This window comes from Stegostoma tigrinum, chromosome 46 (genome assembly GCF_030684315.1).
Source record: "Stegostoma tigrinum isolate sSteTig4 chromosome 46, sSteTig4.hap1, whole genome shotgun sequence".
In the NCBI taxonomy this organism is placed as follows: Eukaryota; Metazoa; Chordata; class Chondrichthyes; order Orectolobiformes; family Stegostomatidae; genus Stegostoma; species Stegostoma tigrinum.
Genome location: NC_081399.1, coordinates 8,555,963 through 8,575,207, shown reverse-complemented (window position 1 = coordinate 8,575,207; position 19,245 = coordinate 8,555,963). Strand labels below are relative to the sequence as shown.

The window sequence follows — 19,245 nt, the reverse complement described above, 5'->3', positions numbered from 1 at the left end:
TGGCCAGGAGGGAAGAGGGAGGAGTGCTAACCAGGTTAATCAAGGTGGAGGTGAAGGAGAAGGATAAAACGCGTTAACCAGATGCGGAGGAAATACGGAGCATCGACCGTTTAAATTGGCAAGTCTGCTCAAGAGTGAGCACAAGTTGCTGACAAAATCCAGACGGTGCAGAAATGTGGGAACCGCCTTCGGCCAGAGTGCCAGCAGGAATGAGCAAAGCAGATGGAAAGGGAGTAGCACGCCACGAGAGAGAAATCCTCGGATCGTTAAATGGGGGCGCTGGTAATTTATCAATGGTTTCGCAGGTGTTGCTGGCATGGCTGCTAGTGGGGGCCATGTAAGAGTCAGCTCTGTCATTGTGGGTCTGGTACTGCAGTGGGCCAGGCCGTCTATGGATGGCGGATTGGTGTCCCCCGCTTCAACGGGCGCATGAGGGAAGCAGATGGAATTCTCCACGGACTCAGCAGTTGTGTCGTGGTCATGTTTACAGAGGCCAGCTTTCAGCAAATTGGATTGGCTTTCCTGCCAGCTGCCATGGTGCGTTTAGTACCCCCCCCCCCCGCCCAAACGTCAGGGTACTGTCCCTGCACCACCCCATCCCCACGTCCGAAAGCACGGCTGGACGACTCCTTGTTAATGTTTCTTCAAATTGGCACTTGCTGAGGAGGGTCAGAAACGTTCTGTCAGCAGGGATGAGAGGAGGGATTGATTGGAGCGACAAGAACTGGTCACAGTTTAAGGGATAGGCTGCTGTGGCGAGGAGAAACGAGTTCAACCAGAGAGTGAGGCGGCGGGGGTGTCCTGTGGAAGTCTCTGTCACTGAAAGCGGACAAGGCTGAAACACTGAATGTTCAGAATGCTGCATTCAGTTCTGCTCTCCCTGCCACGGGGAGGCTGTGAAACTTGAAAGGGTGCAGAAAAGATGTACAAGGTTTGGAGGGTTTGAGCTACAGGGAGAGGCAGGGGCTGTTTTCCCTGGAGCATCGGAGGCTGAAGGGGGACCTTTATAGAGGTTTACACAACCACGAGGGGCATAGAGAGGGTGAATAGCCAAGGTATTTTCCCTAGGGGTAGGGGAGTCTAAAACTAGAAGGGAATATGTTTAAGGTGAGAGGGGAAAGATTTAAAAGGGACCTGAGGGGTAACTATTCCACACAGAGGGTGGTGCGTGTATGGAAGGAGCTGCCAGAGGAAGTGGTGGGGGCTGGTACAGTTACAGCATTTAAAGGGATCTGGATGGGGACATGGATAGGAAGGGATTAGAGGGATATACTGGCACATGGGATGAGATTTATTTAGGATATGTAGGTACCGCAGTGGAGTTGCATCAAAGGGTGTGTTTCCATGTGTTACATCTCTATGACTTTCCGAGTTAAATACAATTCTGAGGGCTGAAGGGATCCAAGGGTTTGTGCAGAAAGTGGGAAGTTGGAGAATCAGCCGCGGGCACGTTGAATGATGGAGCAGGCTCAATGGGCCGAATGGCCTACTCCCCTGTTGTCAGCATTTCTGTGAAATGGGCAATCACAAAAGCACCTCATCGAGTCCTCATCCTGGTGAAGATGGGTCAAGAGGTCACCAGGATGAGGAGAAGTTCCTTCAAACATCAAGTTGTACGAATCTGTTCCGTGAAACTTACATGAAAGAAAAGCTGACCTGGTGGTCCGAGGAACCCAGAGGCAAAGGGGACACAAGTTCAAGACCTGGGGGTCTTGCATCCAGTCGAAGCAAGTCTGAGTGATAATATGGGTTTGACAGCGAGCTACAGTCCAACCAAGGTAGACTGGGAATGAACGTTCCAGTCGAGTCTCCTCTCATCATCCCGCATCTAAACCGATCCAAATCGTAAGGGTGACCCTGAAACTGTGATCGACCATAAAGACTGAACTGGCTCAGAAATGCCGTCCAGAGAAGGAAATCTCCGGTCATGCAATTCCTCCACTGTGGAAGCAGGCCATTTGGCCCATCGATTCCAGGCCGAACATCCAAAGAGCATCCCACCCAGACCCAACTCTGTCACTGTAACCCTGTATTTCCCATGGCCAAATCCACCCTAACCCGCACATCCCTGGGCACTACGGGACAATTTAGCACGGCCAGTCCCACCCGAACCCGCACATCCCTGGACACTACGGGACAATTTAGCACGGCCAACCCACTCTAACCTGCACATCCCTGGGCACTATGGGACAATTTAGCACGGCCAATCCCACCCTAACCCGCACATCCCTGGACACTACGGGACAATTTAGCACGGCCAACCCACTCTAACCTGCACATCCCTGGGCACTACGGGACAATTTAGCACGGCCAACCCACTCTAACCCGCACATCCCTGGGCACTACAGGGCAATTTAGCACGGCCAATCCCACCCTAACCCGCACATCCCTGGGCACTATGGGACAATTTAGCACGGCCAATCCACCTAACCCGCACATCCCTGGGCACTATGGGACAATTTAGCACGGCCAATCCACCCTAACGCGCACATCCCTGGGACACTACGGGACAATTTAGCACGGCCAACCCACCTTAACCTGCACATCCCTGGGCACTATGGGACAATTTAGCACGGCCAATCCCACCCTAACCTGCACATCCCTGGGCACTATGGGACAATTTAGCACGGCCAATCCCACCCTAACCTGCACATCCCTGGGCACTATGGGACAATTTAGCACGGCCAATCCCACCCTAACCCGCACATCCCTGGGCTCTATGGGACAATTTAGCACGGCCAATCCACCCTAACCTGCACATCCCTGGGCACTATGGGACAATTTAGCACGGCCAATCACCCTAACCTGCACATCCCTGGATACTACGGGACAATTTAGCACGGCCAACCCACCCTAACCCGCACATCCCTGGGACACTACGGGACAATTTAGCACGGCCAACCCACCCTAACCTGCACATCCCTGGACACTACGGGACAATTTAGCACGGCCAACCCACCCTAACCTGCACATCCCTGGACACTACGGGACAATTTAGCACGGCCAACCCACCCTAACCTGCACATCCCTGGACACTACGGGACAATTTAGCACGGCCAATCCCACCCTAACCTGCACATCCCTGGGACACTACGGGACAATTTAGCACGGCCAATCCCACCCTAACCCGCACATCCCTGGGCACTATGGGACAATTTAGCACGGCCAACCCACCCTAAACCGCACATCCCTGGGCACTACAGGGCAATTTAGCACGGCCAATCCCACCCTAACCCGCACATCCCTGGGCACTATGGGACAATTTAGCACGGCCAATCCCACCCTAACCTGCACATCCCTGGGCACTATGGGACAATTTAGCACGGCCAATCCACCCTAACCTGCACATCCCTGGGCACTATGGGACAATTTAGCACGGCCAACCCACCCTAACCCGCACATCCCTGGGCACTATGGGACAATTTAGCATGGCCAACCCACCCTAACCCGCACATCCCTGGGCACTATGGGACAATTTAGCATGGCCAATCCACCCTAACCAGCACATCCCTGGGCACTATGGGACAATTTAGCACGGCCAACCCACCCTAACCCGCACACCCCTGGACACTATGGGACAATTTAGCATGGCCAACCCACCCTAACCTGCACATCCCTGGACACTACGGGACAATTTAGCACGGCCAATCCCATCCTAACCCGCACATCCCTGGGCACTATGCGACAATTTAGCATGGCCAATCCACCCTAACCTGCACATCCCTGGGCACTATGGGACAATTTAGCACGGCCAATCCCACCCTAACCCGCACATCCCTGGGCACTACGGGACAATTTAGCACGGCCAATCCACCCTAACCCACACATCCCTGGGCACTATGGGACAATTTAGCACGGCCAACCCACCCTAACCCGCACATCCCTGGGCACTATGGGACAATTTAGCACGGCCAACCCACCCTAACCCGCACATCCCTGGACACTATGGGACAATTTAGCACGGCCAATCCACCCTAACCTGCACATCCCTGGACACTATGGGACAATTTAGCACGGCCAATCCACCCTAACCCGCACATCCCTGGACACTACGGGACAATTTAGCACGGCTAACCCACCCTAACCCGCACATCCCTGGGCACGATGGGACAATTTAGCACGGCCAACCCACCCTAACCCGCACATCCCTGGGCACTATGGGACAATTTAGCATGGCCAACCCACCCTAACCCGCACATCCCTGGACACTATGGGACAATTTAGCACGGCCAACCCACCCTAACCCGCACATCCCTGGGCACTATGGGACAATTTAGCATGGCCAACCCACCCTAACCCGCACATCCCTGAACACTATGGGACAATTTAGCACGGCCAATCCACCCTAACCCGCACATCCCTGGGCACTACGGGACAATTTAGCACGGCCAATCCACCCTAACCCGCACATCCCTGGGCACTACGGGACAATTTAGCACGGCCAATCCACCCTAACCCATGTATCCTTGGACTGTGGGGATGCTGGGAACGTCAATGGGGCCATTTGACAGAGGGAGATTATGCTGTGGTCAGGTGCGCAAGATGCGGGAGAATGTGCAAACTCCACACACACAGTCGCCCGAGAGTGGAATTGAACCCGGTCCCTGGCGCTGTGAGGCAGTGTTGCTAACTGCTGAGCCACCGTGTTGTCCTCAGTCCTGTCACCTTTACCCAGTCTGATCGAAATTTGACTTTCGGCCTCTTGCAAATTGCTTGACCCTTAACCTCCCAGCTCCCGGCTGGGATTAAAACAAATATAGGCCACGTCTGGGTTGCACGCATCCTGTGAGGGAATTAATAGTAAAGGAAGAGAGCATTAGAGGTTTGTGCTTTTAGAAAATGGATGGACAGTAGCACAGTGCGGGGGACTGTAGTGTGATAGAGTGTTGACTGTAGTGTTGGGGAGGGTGGTTAACTTGTGAAGGGGAAATTGCCAACTCCAGCTCTCTTCCCTTACAATCTTACATTGAATGACACGTAGGCGATTAATTACTTGGTTAAACAACAGGGAATCCATGAGCACAGATATCATCATCGCGTTGGCTTGACTCACACCCACAAACTAACCTGCTCACTCGAGTAACTCAATGCTGGGAATGTCAATGGGGCCATTTGACAGAGGGAGATTACGCTGTGGCCGGGGGCGCAGTGACCGAGGGCGTCGGGGTGATTACCCTGTTGACTGCCGCTGCTTTCAGTTTGCAGATGCGTTCGATCTATTTATGTGTCAAAGCATCTGCCCATTCCGGTTGGATTCTCGCCCGTTTTCCTCGTCCTGTTACATATTTGCAGCGTGTTTAAGCATTCTCCCAGAGTCATACAGCACATAAACAAACCCTTCGGCCCATCCAGTCTGTGCTGACCATAATACCAAACTAAACTGCTCCCCACCTGCCCGCTCCTGGCCCATTTCGCTCCAAACCTTTCCTGTTCACCTACTTATCCAAATGTCTTTTAAATGTTGTAACTGTACCCACAGACACTGCTTCCTCAGCAAGTTAATTCCACACACGAACCACCCTCTGTGTCAAAAAAAAATTTCACCTTGTGTCTTTTTTGATTCTCTCTCTCACCTTCATATATGCTCCCGGTCTTAATCCCCGTCCTAGGGCAAAGACACCCACCATTCACCCTCTCGTACCCCTCACGATTTTGCAAAACTCTAAGGTCACCCCTCAACCTGCTATGGGGATGAATGAGACGAGCCCACTGTGCTCCATCCCACTTCAGACCCGTGACAGGAGAGACACTAGTTACTAATCTCATCACCTCACATTAAAATCTGCAGAAATCCAGAACATGAGAAACAGCAATTGCTGTGGAAGCTCAGCACGTCTGGCAGAGTCTTTAGCGAGGCAGCAGAGTTTGCATTTTGACCTATCTTCGGAAAGGATGGTAGGCAGGAAAAGGTGGTATTGATGGGAATATGAGTAGGCCATTCAGCCCCTGAAGCCCCATACTGTCATTCAGTAAGATCATGGCTGATCTGTGGCTTAACTCCGTAGGCCTAACTTCATTGCATATCCCTTCATCCACAAATGTTTATGAAGCGAGGCTACCTCAGATTTAAATTTAACATTCGAGGAAGGACACTCAAAACTTACTCTATCTATGTGGAAATCTTTTTCTACCATCTCCTGAATGTTCTGGCCCTAATTCTTCAACCATGGCCCTGGTTCTTGAATCTTACAGCCAACAGATAGTGTGCCAAACTTAATGCCAAATGCAACCAATCCCTTCAGGCTGCCCTTGGTCCATATCCCCCCAGCCCTCGCATATTCATGTGCTTGTCTGAAATGAGCACCTCTATTGTATCTGCCCCCACCACCCCCTGGCAGTGCGTTCCAGACTCCTACCCCTCTCAGTGTAAAACAACTTGCTCCTCACATCTCCTTTCCACCCCCCCCCCCCCCCCACCTTAAGTACATGCCCCTTAGTGTTAGACATTTCAACTCTGGGGGGAAAAGATTCTGATTGTCAACCCTACCTGTGCCTCTCGTAATTTTACAGGCTACTATTGTCTCCCCTCGCTCCAGAGAAAACAACCTGAGTTTTTCTAGCCTCCCCTGAAAGCTCATACCCTCTAATCCAGGCAGCATCCTGGTGAACTCCTTCTGCACCCTCTCCAAAGCCTCCATGCCCTTCCTGTAATGTGCAGACCAGAACTGAACACATTACCCTTATGTGCAGCCTAACCAAAGCAACATGACATCCTGACCCTTGTTCTCGATTCCCCGACCAAGCACGCATTACTCTGTTTTGTTACCAACCTATCTACTTTCGTGGACCGCTTCCAGGGATCTAATGACTTGAACTCCAATCTATCCTATCTTCCTCTGTTAAATCCTGAAAACCTCGACTCACCCCTTAACCTTCTAAATTTCAGAGCAAAAAAAGTCTGATTAGTACAATCTCTTCTTGTAGACCGGCTCTCGGAGCTAAGTTACGATTCTTGTAACCTCCCCCAGGGCCAAAACATCTGTGCTGAAGGTGGGTGTTGGGAGGGGAGAAGGAGTGAGAGGAACAGTGGAAAGAGAGAGAGAGAGAGAGAATGACAGACGCACCAAGGAATGGATAGTGGTGAGCCAGGGGGACAGAAGAGCCAGTTAGTGGGTGGGAAAGGGTTGGCTGTGCTGAAAGCAGTGCATGGCTTGACAAGGCCTGAGGTGTAGGGGTGGTGAAGGACCAAATGGATTTCCATTATCGAGTCCGGAGGGCTGCAGGGTCCCCAAGCGGAAAATGAGATGTTGTTCCTCCGTCTTGCGCTAAGCTTCGCTGGAAGACTGCAGCAAGCCAGAGGCAGAGATGTTGGACAAGGAGCAGGGTGGTGCATTAAAGGGGCAGGCAACAAGTATTTGAGGGTCTTTTTGCACAAACACAAGCTACAGTGTCCAGAGCAGAGCAATTTCCGAGAGATCAATAACAGTTCCTTTCTCTGAAATTGGCTGACAGTGGGAGCGCCACGAGGGTCGGCTCCTTCAACAGCCTGCCGACAGTTTTGTGTTTGGCCCTGCAGGGAGAATTCAGAGGGTTCTCAGGGATTTTGCTGCCGCTAGCCCCTCTCTCCTCTTTCCCGCAGGATGGAAGACCGGAAGCCATCGCGTCACCGAGCGTCCGAGGATGTGAGACGGCAGAAACGCAAGGAGCTCGATGCCAGGAGGAGCAAATCCCGCATCCGGCTGGGAACTCACCTGGAGCAGTGGTGCCACATGAAGGACCAGCTGGGATTTCACTTACATTCCGACTTCGCCAAGTTCCTGCTGGACAGGTGGGTCAGGGGTCACCGGGCAGTTCCCAAACTCAGCAGCTTTTGGGTCGCTCTCTCTGAATGTCTGTGTGATTTGAAGCATCGTTAATGTTTGTTCTTCCTATTACTGTCAAACACAGAAACCCTGTATGCTCTCCATTGTAACACTCCCAGCACAGGGATAGCATGGGCTTAGATACAGGGTAAAGCTCTCTCTACGCTGTCCCCCATCAAACACTCCCAGGGACAGGGACAGCACAGGGTTAGATACAGGGTAAAGCTCTCTTTACGCTGTCCCCCATCAAACCCTCCCAGCACAGGGATAGCATGGGATTAGATACAGCGTAAAGCTCTCTCTACACTGTCCCCCATCAAACACTCCCAGGGCAGGGACAGCACAGGGTTAGATACAGCGTAAAGCTCCCTCTACACTGTTCCCCCCCCCATCAGACACTCCCAGGGAAAAAAAGTAAAAATGTCTTTATTTTCTTAAACTGAAAGTGAAGCCACATCTAGTCCTGAAATGGAGAGTAAGTGTCCCTGTCACTGTACCCATCAAACAGTCCCAGGATAGACACAGCGCAGGGTTAGGTACAGCGTGAAGCTGATTGTACTCTTTTAAAACTGAAATGAAAAGGGAGAGTCAAGTTCTGTTGAATCCCATCCCCATCAATCCCTCCTGGGACAGGGACAGATTGAGAGTAAAGCGTTATATAAGTGAGAATATAGCAGCTGTAATGAGTAAGTTTGCCACCGAAATGGGTGGCATAGTGGACAGTGAAGAAGATGAGCTCAGAATGCAACAGGATCTGGATCGACTGGACCAGCGAGCCGTGGAGAGGCAGATGGAGTTGAAATCAGATAAACGCCTGGTGTTGCATTTTGATGAGGACAAACCAGGGCAGGAGTTACACGGTTAATCCAGGGCCTTGGGGAGTGTTGTCGAACAGAGTGACCTCGGGATGCACGTACGTAGGTCCTGAAAAGTGGTGTCGCGGGGCGGTGAAGGAGGCATTTGGTGCGCTCGCCTTCGGTGGTCCGAGCCCAGGAGTCGGGATGTCATATTATGGCTGTACAAGACAAGATTTGGAGTGTGCAGGCCATTCTGTTCACCCTGCTACATGAAGGAGGTCATTCAACTACAAAAGCGTCAGGAAATAAGGGTCATCTCAGGGCTATCTCAAGGGGTGCCTTCTGATGTAGAGAAAAGATTTACAAGGTCGTTACGGAGTCCATAAGGCTTGAGTTTGAAGGATAGGCTGGGACATTTTCCCTGGAGCAGGGAGGATAGGGACTTAGGGACTGACTCTATCGAGTTTTATAAAATCATGTAGGGCATAGAAAAGGTGAATAGCCACAGTCTTTTCCCGAGAGTGGGAGAGTCCAAAACTGGATGGGTTTAAAGTGAGGGGGGGAAAGATTTAAAAGGGACCTGAGGCACGATTTTGTTTTTTCCAAACAGAACTTGGTGGGGGGGGGGGGGGGGGGGGGGGGGAGGTAGGCAGTGCGAGTATGGAATGAGCTGCCACAGAAGTTGGTGGAGGGGAGTACAGTTACAACGTTTAGAAGACATTGGGAGAGGTACGTGGATGGGAAAAGTTTCGAGGGATGGAGGCCAAATGCTGGCAAATTGTACGAGTTCAGTTAGGAAACTTGTTTGGCATGGACGAGCTGGTCAGAATTGTCTGCTTCTGTGCTGTATGACACTAATGCCCTCAAACTAAAAGTAAAGCCACCGCAACATCCCATCAAACCCTTCCAAGCTAGAGACAGCACAGCGTTAGATACAGAGTAAAACTCCCTCAACAGTGTCCCCCATCAAACACTCCAGGACAGGGACAATACAGGGGTACATACAGAGTAAAACTTGCTGTACACTGTCCCCTATCAAATCTTCAAATCTACACTGTTGCTCGAGACAGCCCAGCACATAATGAGCTCCTTGTGCGTTGTTCCCAACAAACACTTCAACAAGGAACACATGCTGTTCACTTCAAGTCCTGAGACTTTTTTTCCAGCACTGCATGTATATTTTTAACGAATCTGTCCAGAGTTAATATCACGCCATCCAGAGCAGCTAGGCCTTGAACTCGGGCCTCCTGGCCCAAAGGAAGGGACCCCTTGAGATACCCCTGAGATGACCCTGACTTCCTGACTTTGTCTGCACAGCATTTTTATCGTCCTGTGGTTCTGCCGGGCCTGCTGACTGTGTATTTCTGTTTTGTTCCTTCAGTTATGCATCCAAATCCTTGGTGAGTGGTTCAGGTGAGTAATTGGACTTCCTGTGGGATAGTTTACATATCTTCCCTGCTTTTCTCTCTCTCTCTCTCTCTCTCTCTCTCTCTCTCTCTCTCTCTCTCTCTCTCTCTCTCTCTCTCTCTCTCTCTATCTATATATCTCTATCTATCTATCTCTCTCTCTCTCTCTCTCTCTGTCTCTCGCACACACACTCTCTCTTGCATGCACTCTCTCTCGCACACTCTCTCTCGCGCGCACACTCACACACACTCTCTCTCTCTCTCACGCACACTCTCTCTCTCGCGCACTCGCTCTCTCTCTCGCGCACTCGCTCTCTCTCTCGCGCACTCGCTCTCTCTCTCGCGCACTCGCTCTCTCTCTCGCGCACTCGCTCTCTCTCTCGCACACTCGCTCTCTCTCTCGCACACTCTCTCTCGCACGCACACTCTCTCTCGCACGCTCTCTCACTCGCGCACACACACTTCATCTGTCTTTCTTTCCTCCTCTGTCTTCTCTCCATTCTGCCCCCACCAATAACACTCACTCTGTCTCTCTCGCTCTTGCTCTCTCTCTCTCTCTCTCCCTCTCCTCCCTTCCCACCCCAGCTACCTCGCTGTATTTCACCCCAGCAAACTCCTTTCTGCTTCTTGCCTTTCTCATCCCCACTCCTGTCCCTTGCTCCTGAATGTCGTGCAACCCACCTGCTGTCTCTCCCTGTCTTTCCCTCCCAAACCTGCCCCAGCCTGACAACCTATCTTGGTCACCCTCCATTTGTCGCTCTCATTCCCTTTGGCACATGTGCATTCTCATGTTGTCCCTCTCCCTCTTGAATGATCTTTCTCGCTCCCTCTCACTTGCCTGGTGTGTGACCTGACACTGAGGTATAAGAAGAGCAGCCAACCGTGCCAGAGTAAATGGAAACAGACATCAGAATCAGTGCGAACGCAGTGCAGAGCTGGAGGAGCACAGCAGACCAGGCAGCATCAGCGGAGCCGGAGAGTTGACGTTTTGGGTTGGGACCCATCTTCATTTCTGTGTTGTGCTCCTCCAGCTCCACGCTGTGTTACCTCTGACTCCAGCAATTGCAGTTCTTACTGTCTCCTCATCGGAATCAATGCACCACATTTCTTTCAGTTCACATTAGGAATAGGAAGGGTGTCCGATCAATTATAGACTGAAACAACACAGAAACAGACCCTTAGATCCAACTGGTCCTCGCTAACCGTGTTCCCAAACTAAACTAGTCCCCCCACCTGTGCTTGGCTCATATCCCTCCAAACCTCTCCTAATCATGAACTCATGCAAATGTCTTTTAAATCTTGTGACTGTAACCACATCCACCGCTTCCTCTGGAAGTTTATTCCACACATTAACCACCCTCTGTACATTTTTACAAAGTTTCCTGTCTTGTCCTTTTTAGATCTTTCTCCTTTGACCTTAAAAAATGCCGTTTTGACTTGAAATTCCCCCCCTCCACTCCGGGAAAAGACATCTGACGTTCATCTCTTCTATACCTCTCATAATCCCATAAGCCTCTCAACCTCCTATGCTGCAGTTTAAAAAAAGTCTCAGCTTATTTTCATACAGCTAGCTCTGCCGTAACGTTTGTTTCTTTAATGCGAATTGGCCGTAATGGGAATGATGAATAGTGGACACTCATTGGATAACGCAAACAGATATCTCAATTTTCTATAGTGCGAGATCACACAAGAACGCAACTATCATGTTATAATACAACTACCTGTATCTCAAACCCTTCCTTCCCAGCCACATCCTGGTAAATCTTTTCTGAACCCCCTCCAATTTAATAATACCCTCGTCGAGCTGGTGTGTTTGATTACAGATGTTTTGTCACCTTGCCAGGGAACACTGTCAGTGCGCCTCCAGTGAAGTGTTGGTGTTGTGTCCTGCTGGTTATTTATAGCCTCGGTTTTCCGGGGTAGTTGGTATTACTTTGGGCTCTGTTTTTCCGTGGTTTGTATATCAGGGCCCAGTTGGATGTGTTGGTTGATGGCGTTCCGGTTGGAATACCAGGCCTCTGGGAATTCCCTGGCATGTCTCTGTTTGGCTCGTGTTGCCCCACTTAAGTTCATGTCCTCCTTTCGCCGTGTGTGTTGAAACCTGAGAGAATTGGTCTTGCCTGTTGCTGGTTAATGGGTGTTTGTGTATCTTTATAGTCAGTTTTCTTCCAGTTTGGCTGATGTAATGTTTCTCACAGCCCTTGCAATGTCTTTTGTATATTATGTTAGTTTTACTAGCCATGGATATAGGGTGGTTTACATTTGTCAGTACCTGTCGCAGGGTGGTTGTTGGTTTGTGGGCTATCCTGGTACCTAGGGGTCTGAGTAGCCTGTGGTCATCTCTGATATATCGCTGATGTATGGTAGGGTGGCTGGTGTGTCTTTGTCATTGTATCTTTGTAATTGTTAAACGCAATAAACCTGAAGAACCCACCAACGCAGAAACAACATCCTCACCAGCATAAAGTTCACAAACGACAACTGACTACCCTTCCTGGATGTAATGGTAGAACTCCATACAGACCAGGTACTTCAATACACCACCAACCATAAACGGAGCTGCATCAGATCATTTTTCAAATGAGCCATGACACACAGCAGCAATCCGGAATAGCGTAAGGCAGAACCGGAGCACTTATACGAAGTTTTTGAAAGGAATGGATACTCAAAAAGCACATTCCGCTGTAACCCCCGAGACAGACCACAACAAGAAGACTCAACACGGGCCAGACGCACGACTCGCCCTCCCGTACACCAGGGACATGTCAGAGATGACCATGAGACTACTCAGATCCCGAGGCATCAGGGCAGCCCACAAATGGACAGCTACTGACAGACGTAAACGACCCCACACCCACAACCAGTAAAACTAACGTAATATACAAAATACCATGCAAAGGCTGTGAGAAACACGACACAGGCCAAACTAGAACAAAACCGACAATAAGGATAAAAAAAATCAACTAGCCATCAGAAAGACAACCATTTCTCACAGGTCTCAATACACAAGGACATGAAGTTGACTGGGACAACACATCCATAATAGCACGAGCCAAACAGAGAGATGCCAGGGAATTCCTGGAGGCCTGGTATTCCAACCGGAATACCATCACAAACACATTGAACTGGACCCCATATAAAAAGCACTGAAAAACAGAACCGGAGGGAATATTGACCATCCAGCAAACCGAGGCATATAAACAACAAGGGGACAGAACACCAACACTTCACTGGAGGCACACTGAGCAGGGTAACGAAACGTCAGTAATCAAACACACCAGCTCAGCGAGCTCGTCTACAACCTCTTATTCACGACCCGAGCTGCAAATCTTCCCAGTAACTTTAAATAATGTCCTTCCTGTAACTCGCTGGGGGTTTGGGATTACTCATCCAGTGATGTTCTCAATTCTCTGCACCATCTCCCACTCCACCTGAGGCTTGCAACCTGTTTCCTTGTGGAATGTCGAGGTGACCAAGAGTAAACATGGTGACGGTCATCTCCCTGTCACTGATTGAGATACAAGCCTACACCTCCCAACTCGGCCCTCTCACTGACTCAAGGGGAGATAGAAACGTAGAAAGTCGGAGCAAGAAGAGGCCATTCACCCCTTTGAGCCTGTCCTGCCATTCCATGTGATCCTGGCTGATTGTACAACTTTCTGCCTTTGATCCCTTTAACCCTTCCAACTATACCAAACTTCTTCTTGACTACATTCAAAGTTTTGACTGAAACCCACTTTCAGTGGGAGAGACCGCCCCAGGCTCTCCAGATAGAGGGTTGAAGAATTCTCTCATCTCTGTCCTGAGTTATCCTGCGACTTTGATCCCTGGTTCTAGACTTATGGGTCGTCAGGATCATCCTTTGTGCGGCTATCCATTTTGTCCTGTTAGAACTTTAAAGTTTTCTCAGAGATCTCCTTCATTGTTCTGAACTCCAGTGAATGTGGTCCAAACCATTCTCGTCTCTCTTGATAACCAGCCCTGCCATTCCCACCAATCAGTCTGGTAAATCTTTGCTGCACTTCCTCCATCTCCAGAACATCCTACCTCAGGTAAGGAGACCAGACTGCACACAATATTCCAAGTGTGGTCTCACCGTGTCTCCTCCAGGTGCTCTGTTTACCATGGATGTGCAGGTTGGGGTGGGTTGGCCGTGCTAAATTGTCCCGTAGTGCCCAGGGATGTGCGGGTTAGGGTGGGTTGGCAGTGCTAAATTGTCCCATAGTGCCCAGGGATGCGCGGGTTAGAGTGGATTGGCCGTGCTAAATTGTCCCATAGTGCCCAGGGATGTGCAGGTTAGGGTGGATTGGCCGTGCTAAATTGTCACATAGTGCCCAGGGATGCGCGGGTTAGAGTGGATTGGCCGTGCTAAATTGTCCCATAGTGCCCAGGGATGTGCAGGTTAGGGTGGATTGGCCGTGCTAAATTGTCCCATAGTGCCCAGGGATGTGCAGGTTAGGGTGGATTGGCCGTGCTAAATTGTCACATAGTGCCCAGGGATGTGCAGGTTAGGGTGGATTGGCCGTGCTAAATTGTCCCATAGTGTCCAGGGATGTGCGGGTTAGGGTGGGTTGGCCGTGCTAAATTGTCACATAGTGCCCAGGGATGTGCGGGTTAGGGTGGATTGGCAATAGGAAATGCGATGTCACAGGGATAGCGTGGCAGGGCCTCGGGAGGAGGGGGATGCTCATTGGAGAGTCACTGCAGATTCGATGGGCTAAGTAGCCTTTACCTGCACTGTAACTCTGCTGGAAAAGTTTAGTTGTGGAGCCCAGCGTACCACGAACCAGCTCCCTGCTGCTCCTTCATTTACTTCTGGCACACTCCTTTCGGGGTACTGGTTGGATAGATGTGCTCTTTTGAAAACTGTTAAGTCTCACGAACGTATCACACTCCCTTTGGGTTATTTCCGCGAATAACCAAAACTGCCAAGGGGTGTGAGAAAAGTGCAGTTAAGGTTTGGTTGGGGAGGCAGAGAGCTGAGACGTCCGGAGGGGGCGGGGCTCGTAGGCTCCCAGTGGTGGCATAGGCCTCATGGTACCAATGGAGAGCGGGCCATCCTCCTCTCAATCGATGTGGGTACCAGCACGGAGGGGAATGTGTTCCGCTTCACGCCTGGCCCTGTGCCGTGACCGTGTGTCTCTCTTTTCTGTCTCCAGGAGCCGATGTCGCGGGTGACGACTCGAAAGTGCTGCGGACCTCGAGCGACGCTCTGCGCCAACTCGTCGTCTGGTCACACGACCACAGCCGGGAGTGCGGCTTCATCCCCGACCTGAAGTCAGTGGTGCTGGAGCGGTCGGGCAGCTCCCTGAGAGCGGTTTGGGAGTGCATTGCTGGGCACTCCTACCCATGGCTGCTGCTGGCCCCCCCAGACCGCGGCTGCCCCGGCGCCAGGACCAGGAGCCGGAGCCGAAACTGTGAGCGGGGGGCTGCCATTGCCCTGGGCCGCGGGGGAGGGCCGGTGGCCCCGGCGGACCCCGGGCCACCCCCAGAGAGGACAGTGAAGGTGGAGGGTGCGCCGCCGCCGCTTCCCCGCCCCGCCTGGGAAGCGGGTGGAGAGAGCGAGCCATGCAGAAGTGAACTGGCGGCTCACGGGCCCAAGGACGGAGCGGCGGGTCAGGCCGAAGGCCCTGGCCCAGTGCCGGAGAGAGCCGGCGGCCGACGGACGAGGGGAAAGGTTTCAGTGTGCGGCCGGTCAACCCCGGAGGAGTCGGTGATGCTGAGCGAGTTGGAGCCGAACCGAAAGCACTGCACCCGCAGGAAAAGCGCCGAGCCGGGCCCAGCAGGTGGCCTGGACACCCTGCAGCTCGTCTGCGAGTCCGACTCGGCTACAGATGACGAACCACGCCCAGGGCCCGAAACAGCACCGCCCTTACCGGGTAAGAGACCGGCCGAACCCGAGCCCTTTCCCTATCGACTGCTCGACTTGCTCCCTCGCCCTCAGTGCTTGAGCTTTCCCCTCCACCTTGGAGCGGTCGTCTCACCATCTGTTAATTTAGAAACTCCAGGCTAACGCGTGCAGATTCGAATCTCACCACCCCTCAAAGTGTGTGTGTGTGTGTGTGTGTGTGTGTGTGTGTGTGTGTAAAAAAGCAAGCCTGCCTCATGGTGATCATGTTCCCGCTGCAGTTCGATTGTTGTTCAATCCCACCAAGCTCACAAATGTCCTCTCGGAACAGGAGGAGGCCATCATGCCCATCGAGCTTTCCTGGCCATTCGGCACGATGGTGGCTAATGGAACGTTTCGAAGCCTTTTACCCACACTACCTCCATAACCCTTTAGCCGTTAATAATTGAGAATTTATCAGCCTCTCCTTTTTAAATTTGTTCAAGATTGAGCTTCCACAGCGTTTTGGATTGGTCGGGGTGGGGAGTCATGATCTCAGCCCAAAGTGGCATCTTCTTATTTTCAAATTGTTCCCTCCTGCCCCTCGATGCCCAATTAGCAGGAACATGTACCCTGTCTGCCCCTTGAAGCATCTTTGTAGGTTTCGGTGAGACCCCCTCTCATTTTTCAAACTTCTTTGAGAATGCCACTTCCAGTTTGCCCAATCTCTTCTCTTTGGAGAGTCCTGGGAATGATTCAGATGAACCTCGGATGCACTCCCCCTGTGGCAGTGATATTTTTATGGCGATAAGGAGATCGAAATTGCACATCCAGCTGCAGGTGTGGCCGAAACAAACTGCGACACAACTGAAGCAGGACTTCACTAGTCCTGTGCTCACATCTGCTCACAGTAAAGGCTAACATTGCATGGGCCTTCCCCATGGCTTCCTGCACCTTCCTGTTAGCCTCAGTGACATGCTGACATGCATCCCCAGTCCCTTTTGTACATTTACACTCTCCGACCTTCCACCTTTTCTAAAAATAGTCTGCACGTCAGTTTCTCCTACCGTAATTGTTATTTTCCATCTGCCCCATCTCCTGAAAATGTTTCACATCTTCATCCCCACACACATTTGTGCATTACTTATCCAGTACAATGTCTTAGCAATTCTCCTCAATTCCCCACCTTCCCGAGTCACTTGGATCTTTCCTTCTGGGAGATTTCTGAAGTCCTCAGTGAAAAGACATGAAGTCACCATTTAGTTTCTTTGACATTTCCCTATTCCCCTTTCTAGGTTCTTGTGACACTGCCTGGAATGGACCCTTAATGGTCCTAGCCAAACGCTTCTTTTTTATGTTTGTGCAGAAGCTCTTAGTGTCCATTTTTATGCTTTGCTAAATTGTAATTTGTATTTGTAATCTGTTCTTCCATTCCTCATCAGTTTTTTTGATGTATTTTAAAGAATGGTGATCCCAATCCTGAGATTTATGACTATTCCTGAGCACTTTCAGCCTTTTATTTTCATCTTCCAGAATCCTCAACTTCCTTTGTCAGTTACAGTTGACTTTTGAGTTCCTGCACTTCGAAAGAATATATAATTGCAATAAGCAATGGAATGGTTCTTCGAAGACTTGCCCAATGCCGATCTCCAGCCATGCCTTTTGATGTATTTTCCAAGTGCAGCTCATCTCATGTTTTTATAATTTCCTTTATTCAAATTTGATGTCCTCACTGCAAATTGAATGATCTCAGTTTCAAATATAAGGTGAAATTCCACCATGTTGTGGCCACTCATCCCTCGAGATTCTTGTACAAGATTGTTAATTTTTTTTGCATTACGCACATAAAATAACCTGTCCTGTGGTTATCTCTTTGACACGCTGCTCCAGAAACCCGCCCTCCTCAGCAATAGTGCATCATTGATCTTCCCTGGCCCTGACATGGCCTGATGTCACCTGTGATAACTGTGTTGCATGTGCTACACACATCTCTCACCTCCAGGTTAATACCATGCCCCACGCTGTTACTGACATTTCCTGGAAGTTTTGTTACAGTTGTGCAAACATCCAAAGGTCCTACAATTTGCTCCTGCCCATGTCTGCTGATCCCCTCATGCTTTCTTGATTCCAGATTCCACGTGTGGTTCTTCCGATCGGAGATCCTCCCTCATTTGATGCACTGATCGCGTTCTTTCTGCAACTCCACCTCCTTACCTGTCCTTTCTTAAACCAGGAATATACGTCCTCCTCTTTGGTGCCCGCCAACCGTTATCAGTCAAGCTTTGCTGTCCAGCAACCAGACTCCGCTTCCTGAATCTGCACCATTGTGAGCCACCCCATGTGTAAGGTCAGGGGTCATTGAACACTGAGCGCTGCCCTCTTCTTAAACGAGACAAAAACAACTTCGTTTTTAACCAATCTGGCAAAATTGGCTTAACTGCAGGAGACAGAGGGCGGAGGTGTGAAGGGTTGTTTTCCAGGCTGGAGACCTGCGACCAGCGATGTTCCACAGGGACCGGTACTGAATCCGCTTTTGTTTGCCATTTGTAGAAACGATTTCGATGAGAATATAGTAAGGTAGCAGTATGTTTGCAGATGACAGCAAAATTGGTGGTAGAGCAGATAGGTTATGTAAGATAACAAAGCGGTCTTGATCAATTGGGTCAGTGGGCCGAGGCGGATGGAGTTTAATTTGGATAACTGTGACGTATTGCATTTTGGCAAAACAAAGGCTGGACTTGTACAGTTAAAAGTAGTGCCTTGGGTAATGTTGTTGAACAGAGATACCTAGGGGTTTAGGTATGTAATCCTTTGAAGTTTGCATCACAGGTAGACAGGATGGTTGAGAAGGCGTTTAGCACACTTGCCCTCATCGCTCAGACCTTTGAGTGTGGGAGTTGGAACGTCATGTTGAGGTTGTACAGGGCATTCGTGAAGCCTCTCGTGGAGAACAGCGTGCAGTTCTGGTGGCCCTGTTACAGGAAGGGTGTTATCAAGCCGGCGAGGGTTCAGGAAAAATTTACCAGACTGTTGCCAGGAACGGAGGGTTTGACTTACTACTAGACAAACTGGGCCATTTTTCCTCTGGTGTATAGGGTGTTGAGGAGTATAGATCAGCTGTCTTTTCCCTAGCTGGGGGATTTCAAGACGAGAGGGCACATTTGTAAGGTGACAGGAAGAAGACATGAGGGCCGACTTACGTACACAGGGAGTCGCTCGTGTGTGGAGTGAACTTCCCGAGGAAATGGTGGGTGTGGGTACAGTTACAACATTTAAAAGACATTTGGATAAGGACATGAGTAGGACAGGTTTAGGGCGAGATAGGCCGGGAGCAGGAAAGTGGGACTGGTTTAGTTTGGGATTATGGTGAGCATGGACTGGTTGGGCCGAAGGGCCTGTTTCCGTGCTGTACG

At 50.7% G+C, this 19,245-nt stretch overlaps 1 protein-coding gene across 1 annotated transcript in view; it reads left to right on the top strand.

Annotated features, from left to right (window-relative positions):
• LOC125449519 (zinc finger protein 692-like) overlaps positions 1-19,245 on the top strand; it is a 46,910-nt gene that overhangs the window by 2,414 nt on the left and 25,251 nt on the right. The window contains exons 2-4 of the mRNA XM_059642908.1: positions 7,580-7,768; positions 9,981-10,012; positions 15,165-15,884. Coding sequence (XP_059498891.1) covers positions 7,580-7,768; positions 9,981-10,012; positions 15,165-15,884 — 941 coding nt within the window. The remainder of the gene's footprint in view (positions 1-7,579; positions 7,769-9,980; positions 10,013-15,164; positions 15,885-19,245) is intronic.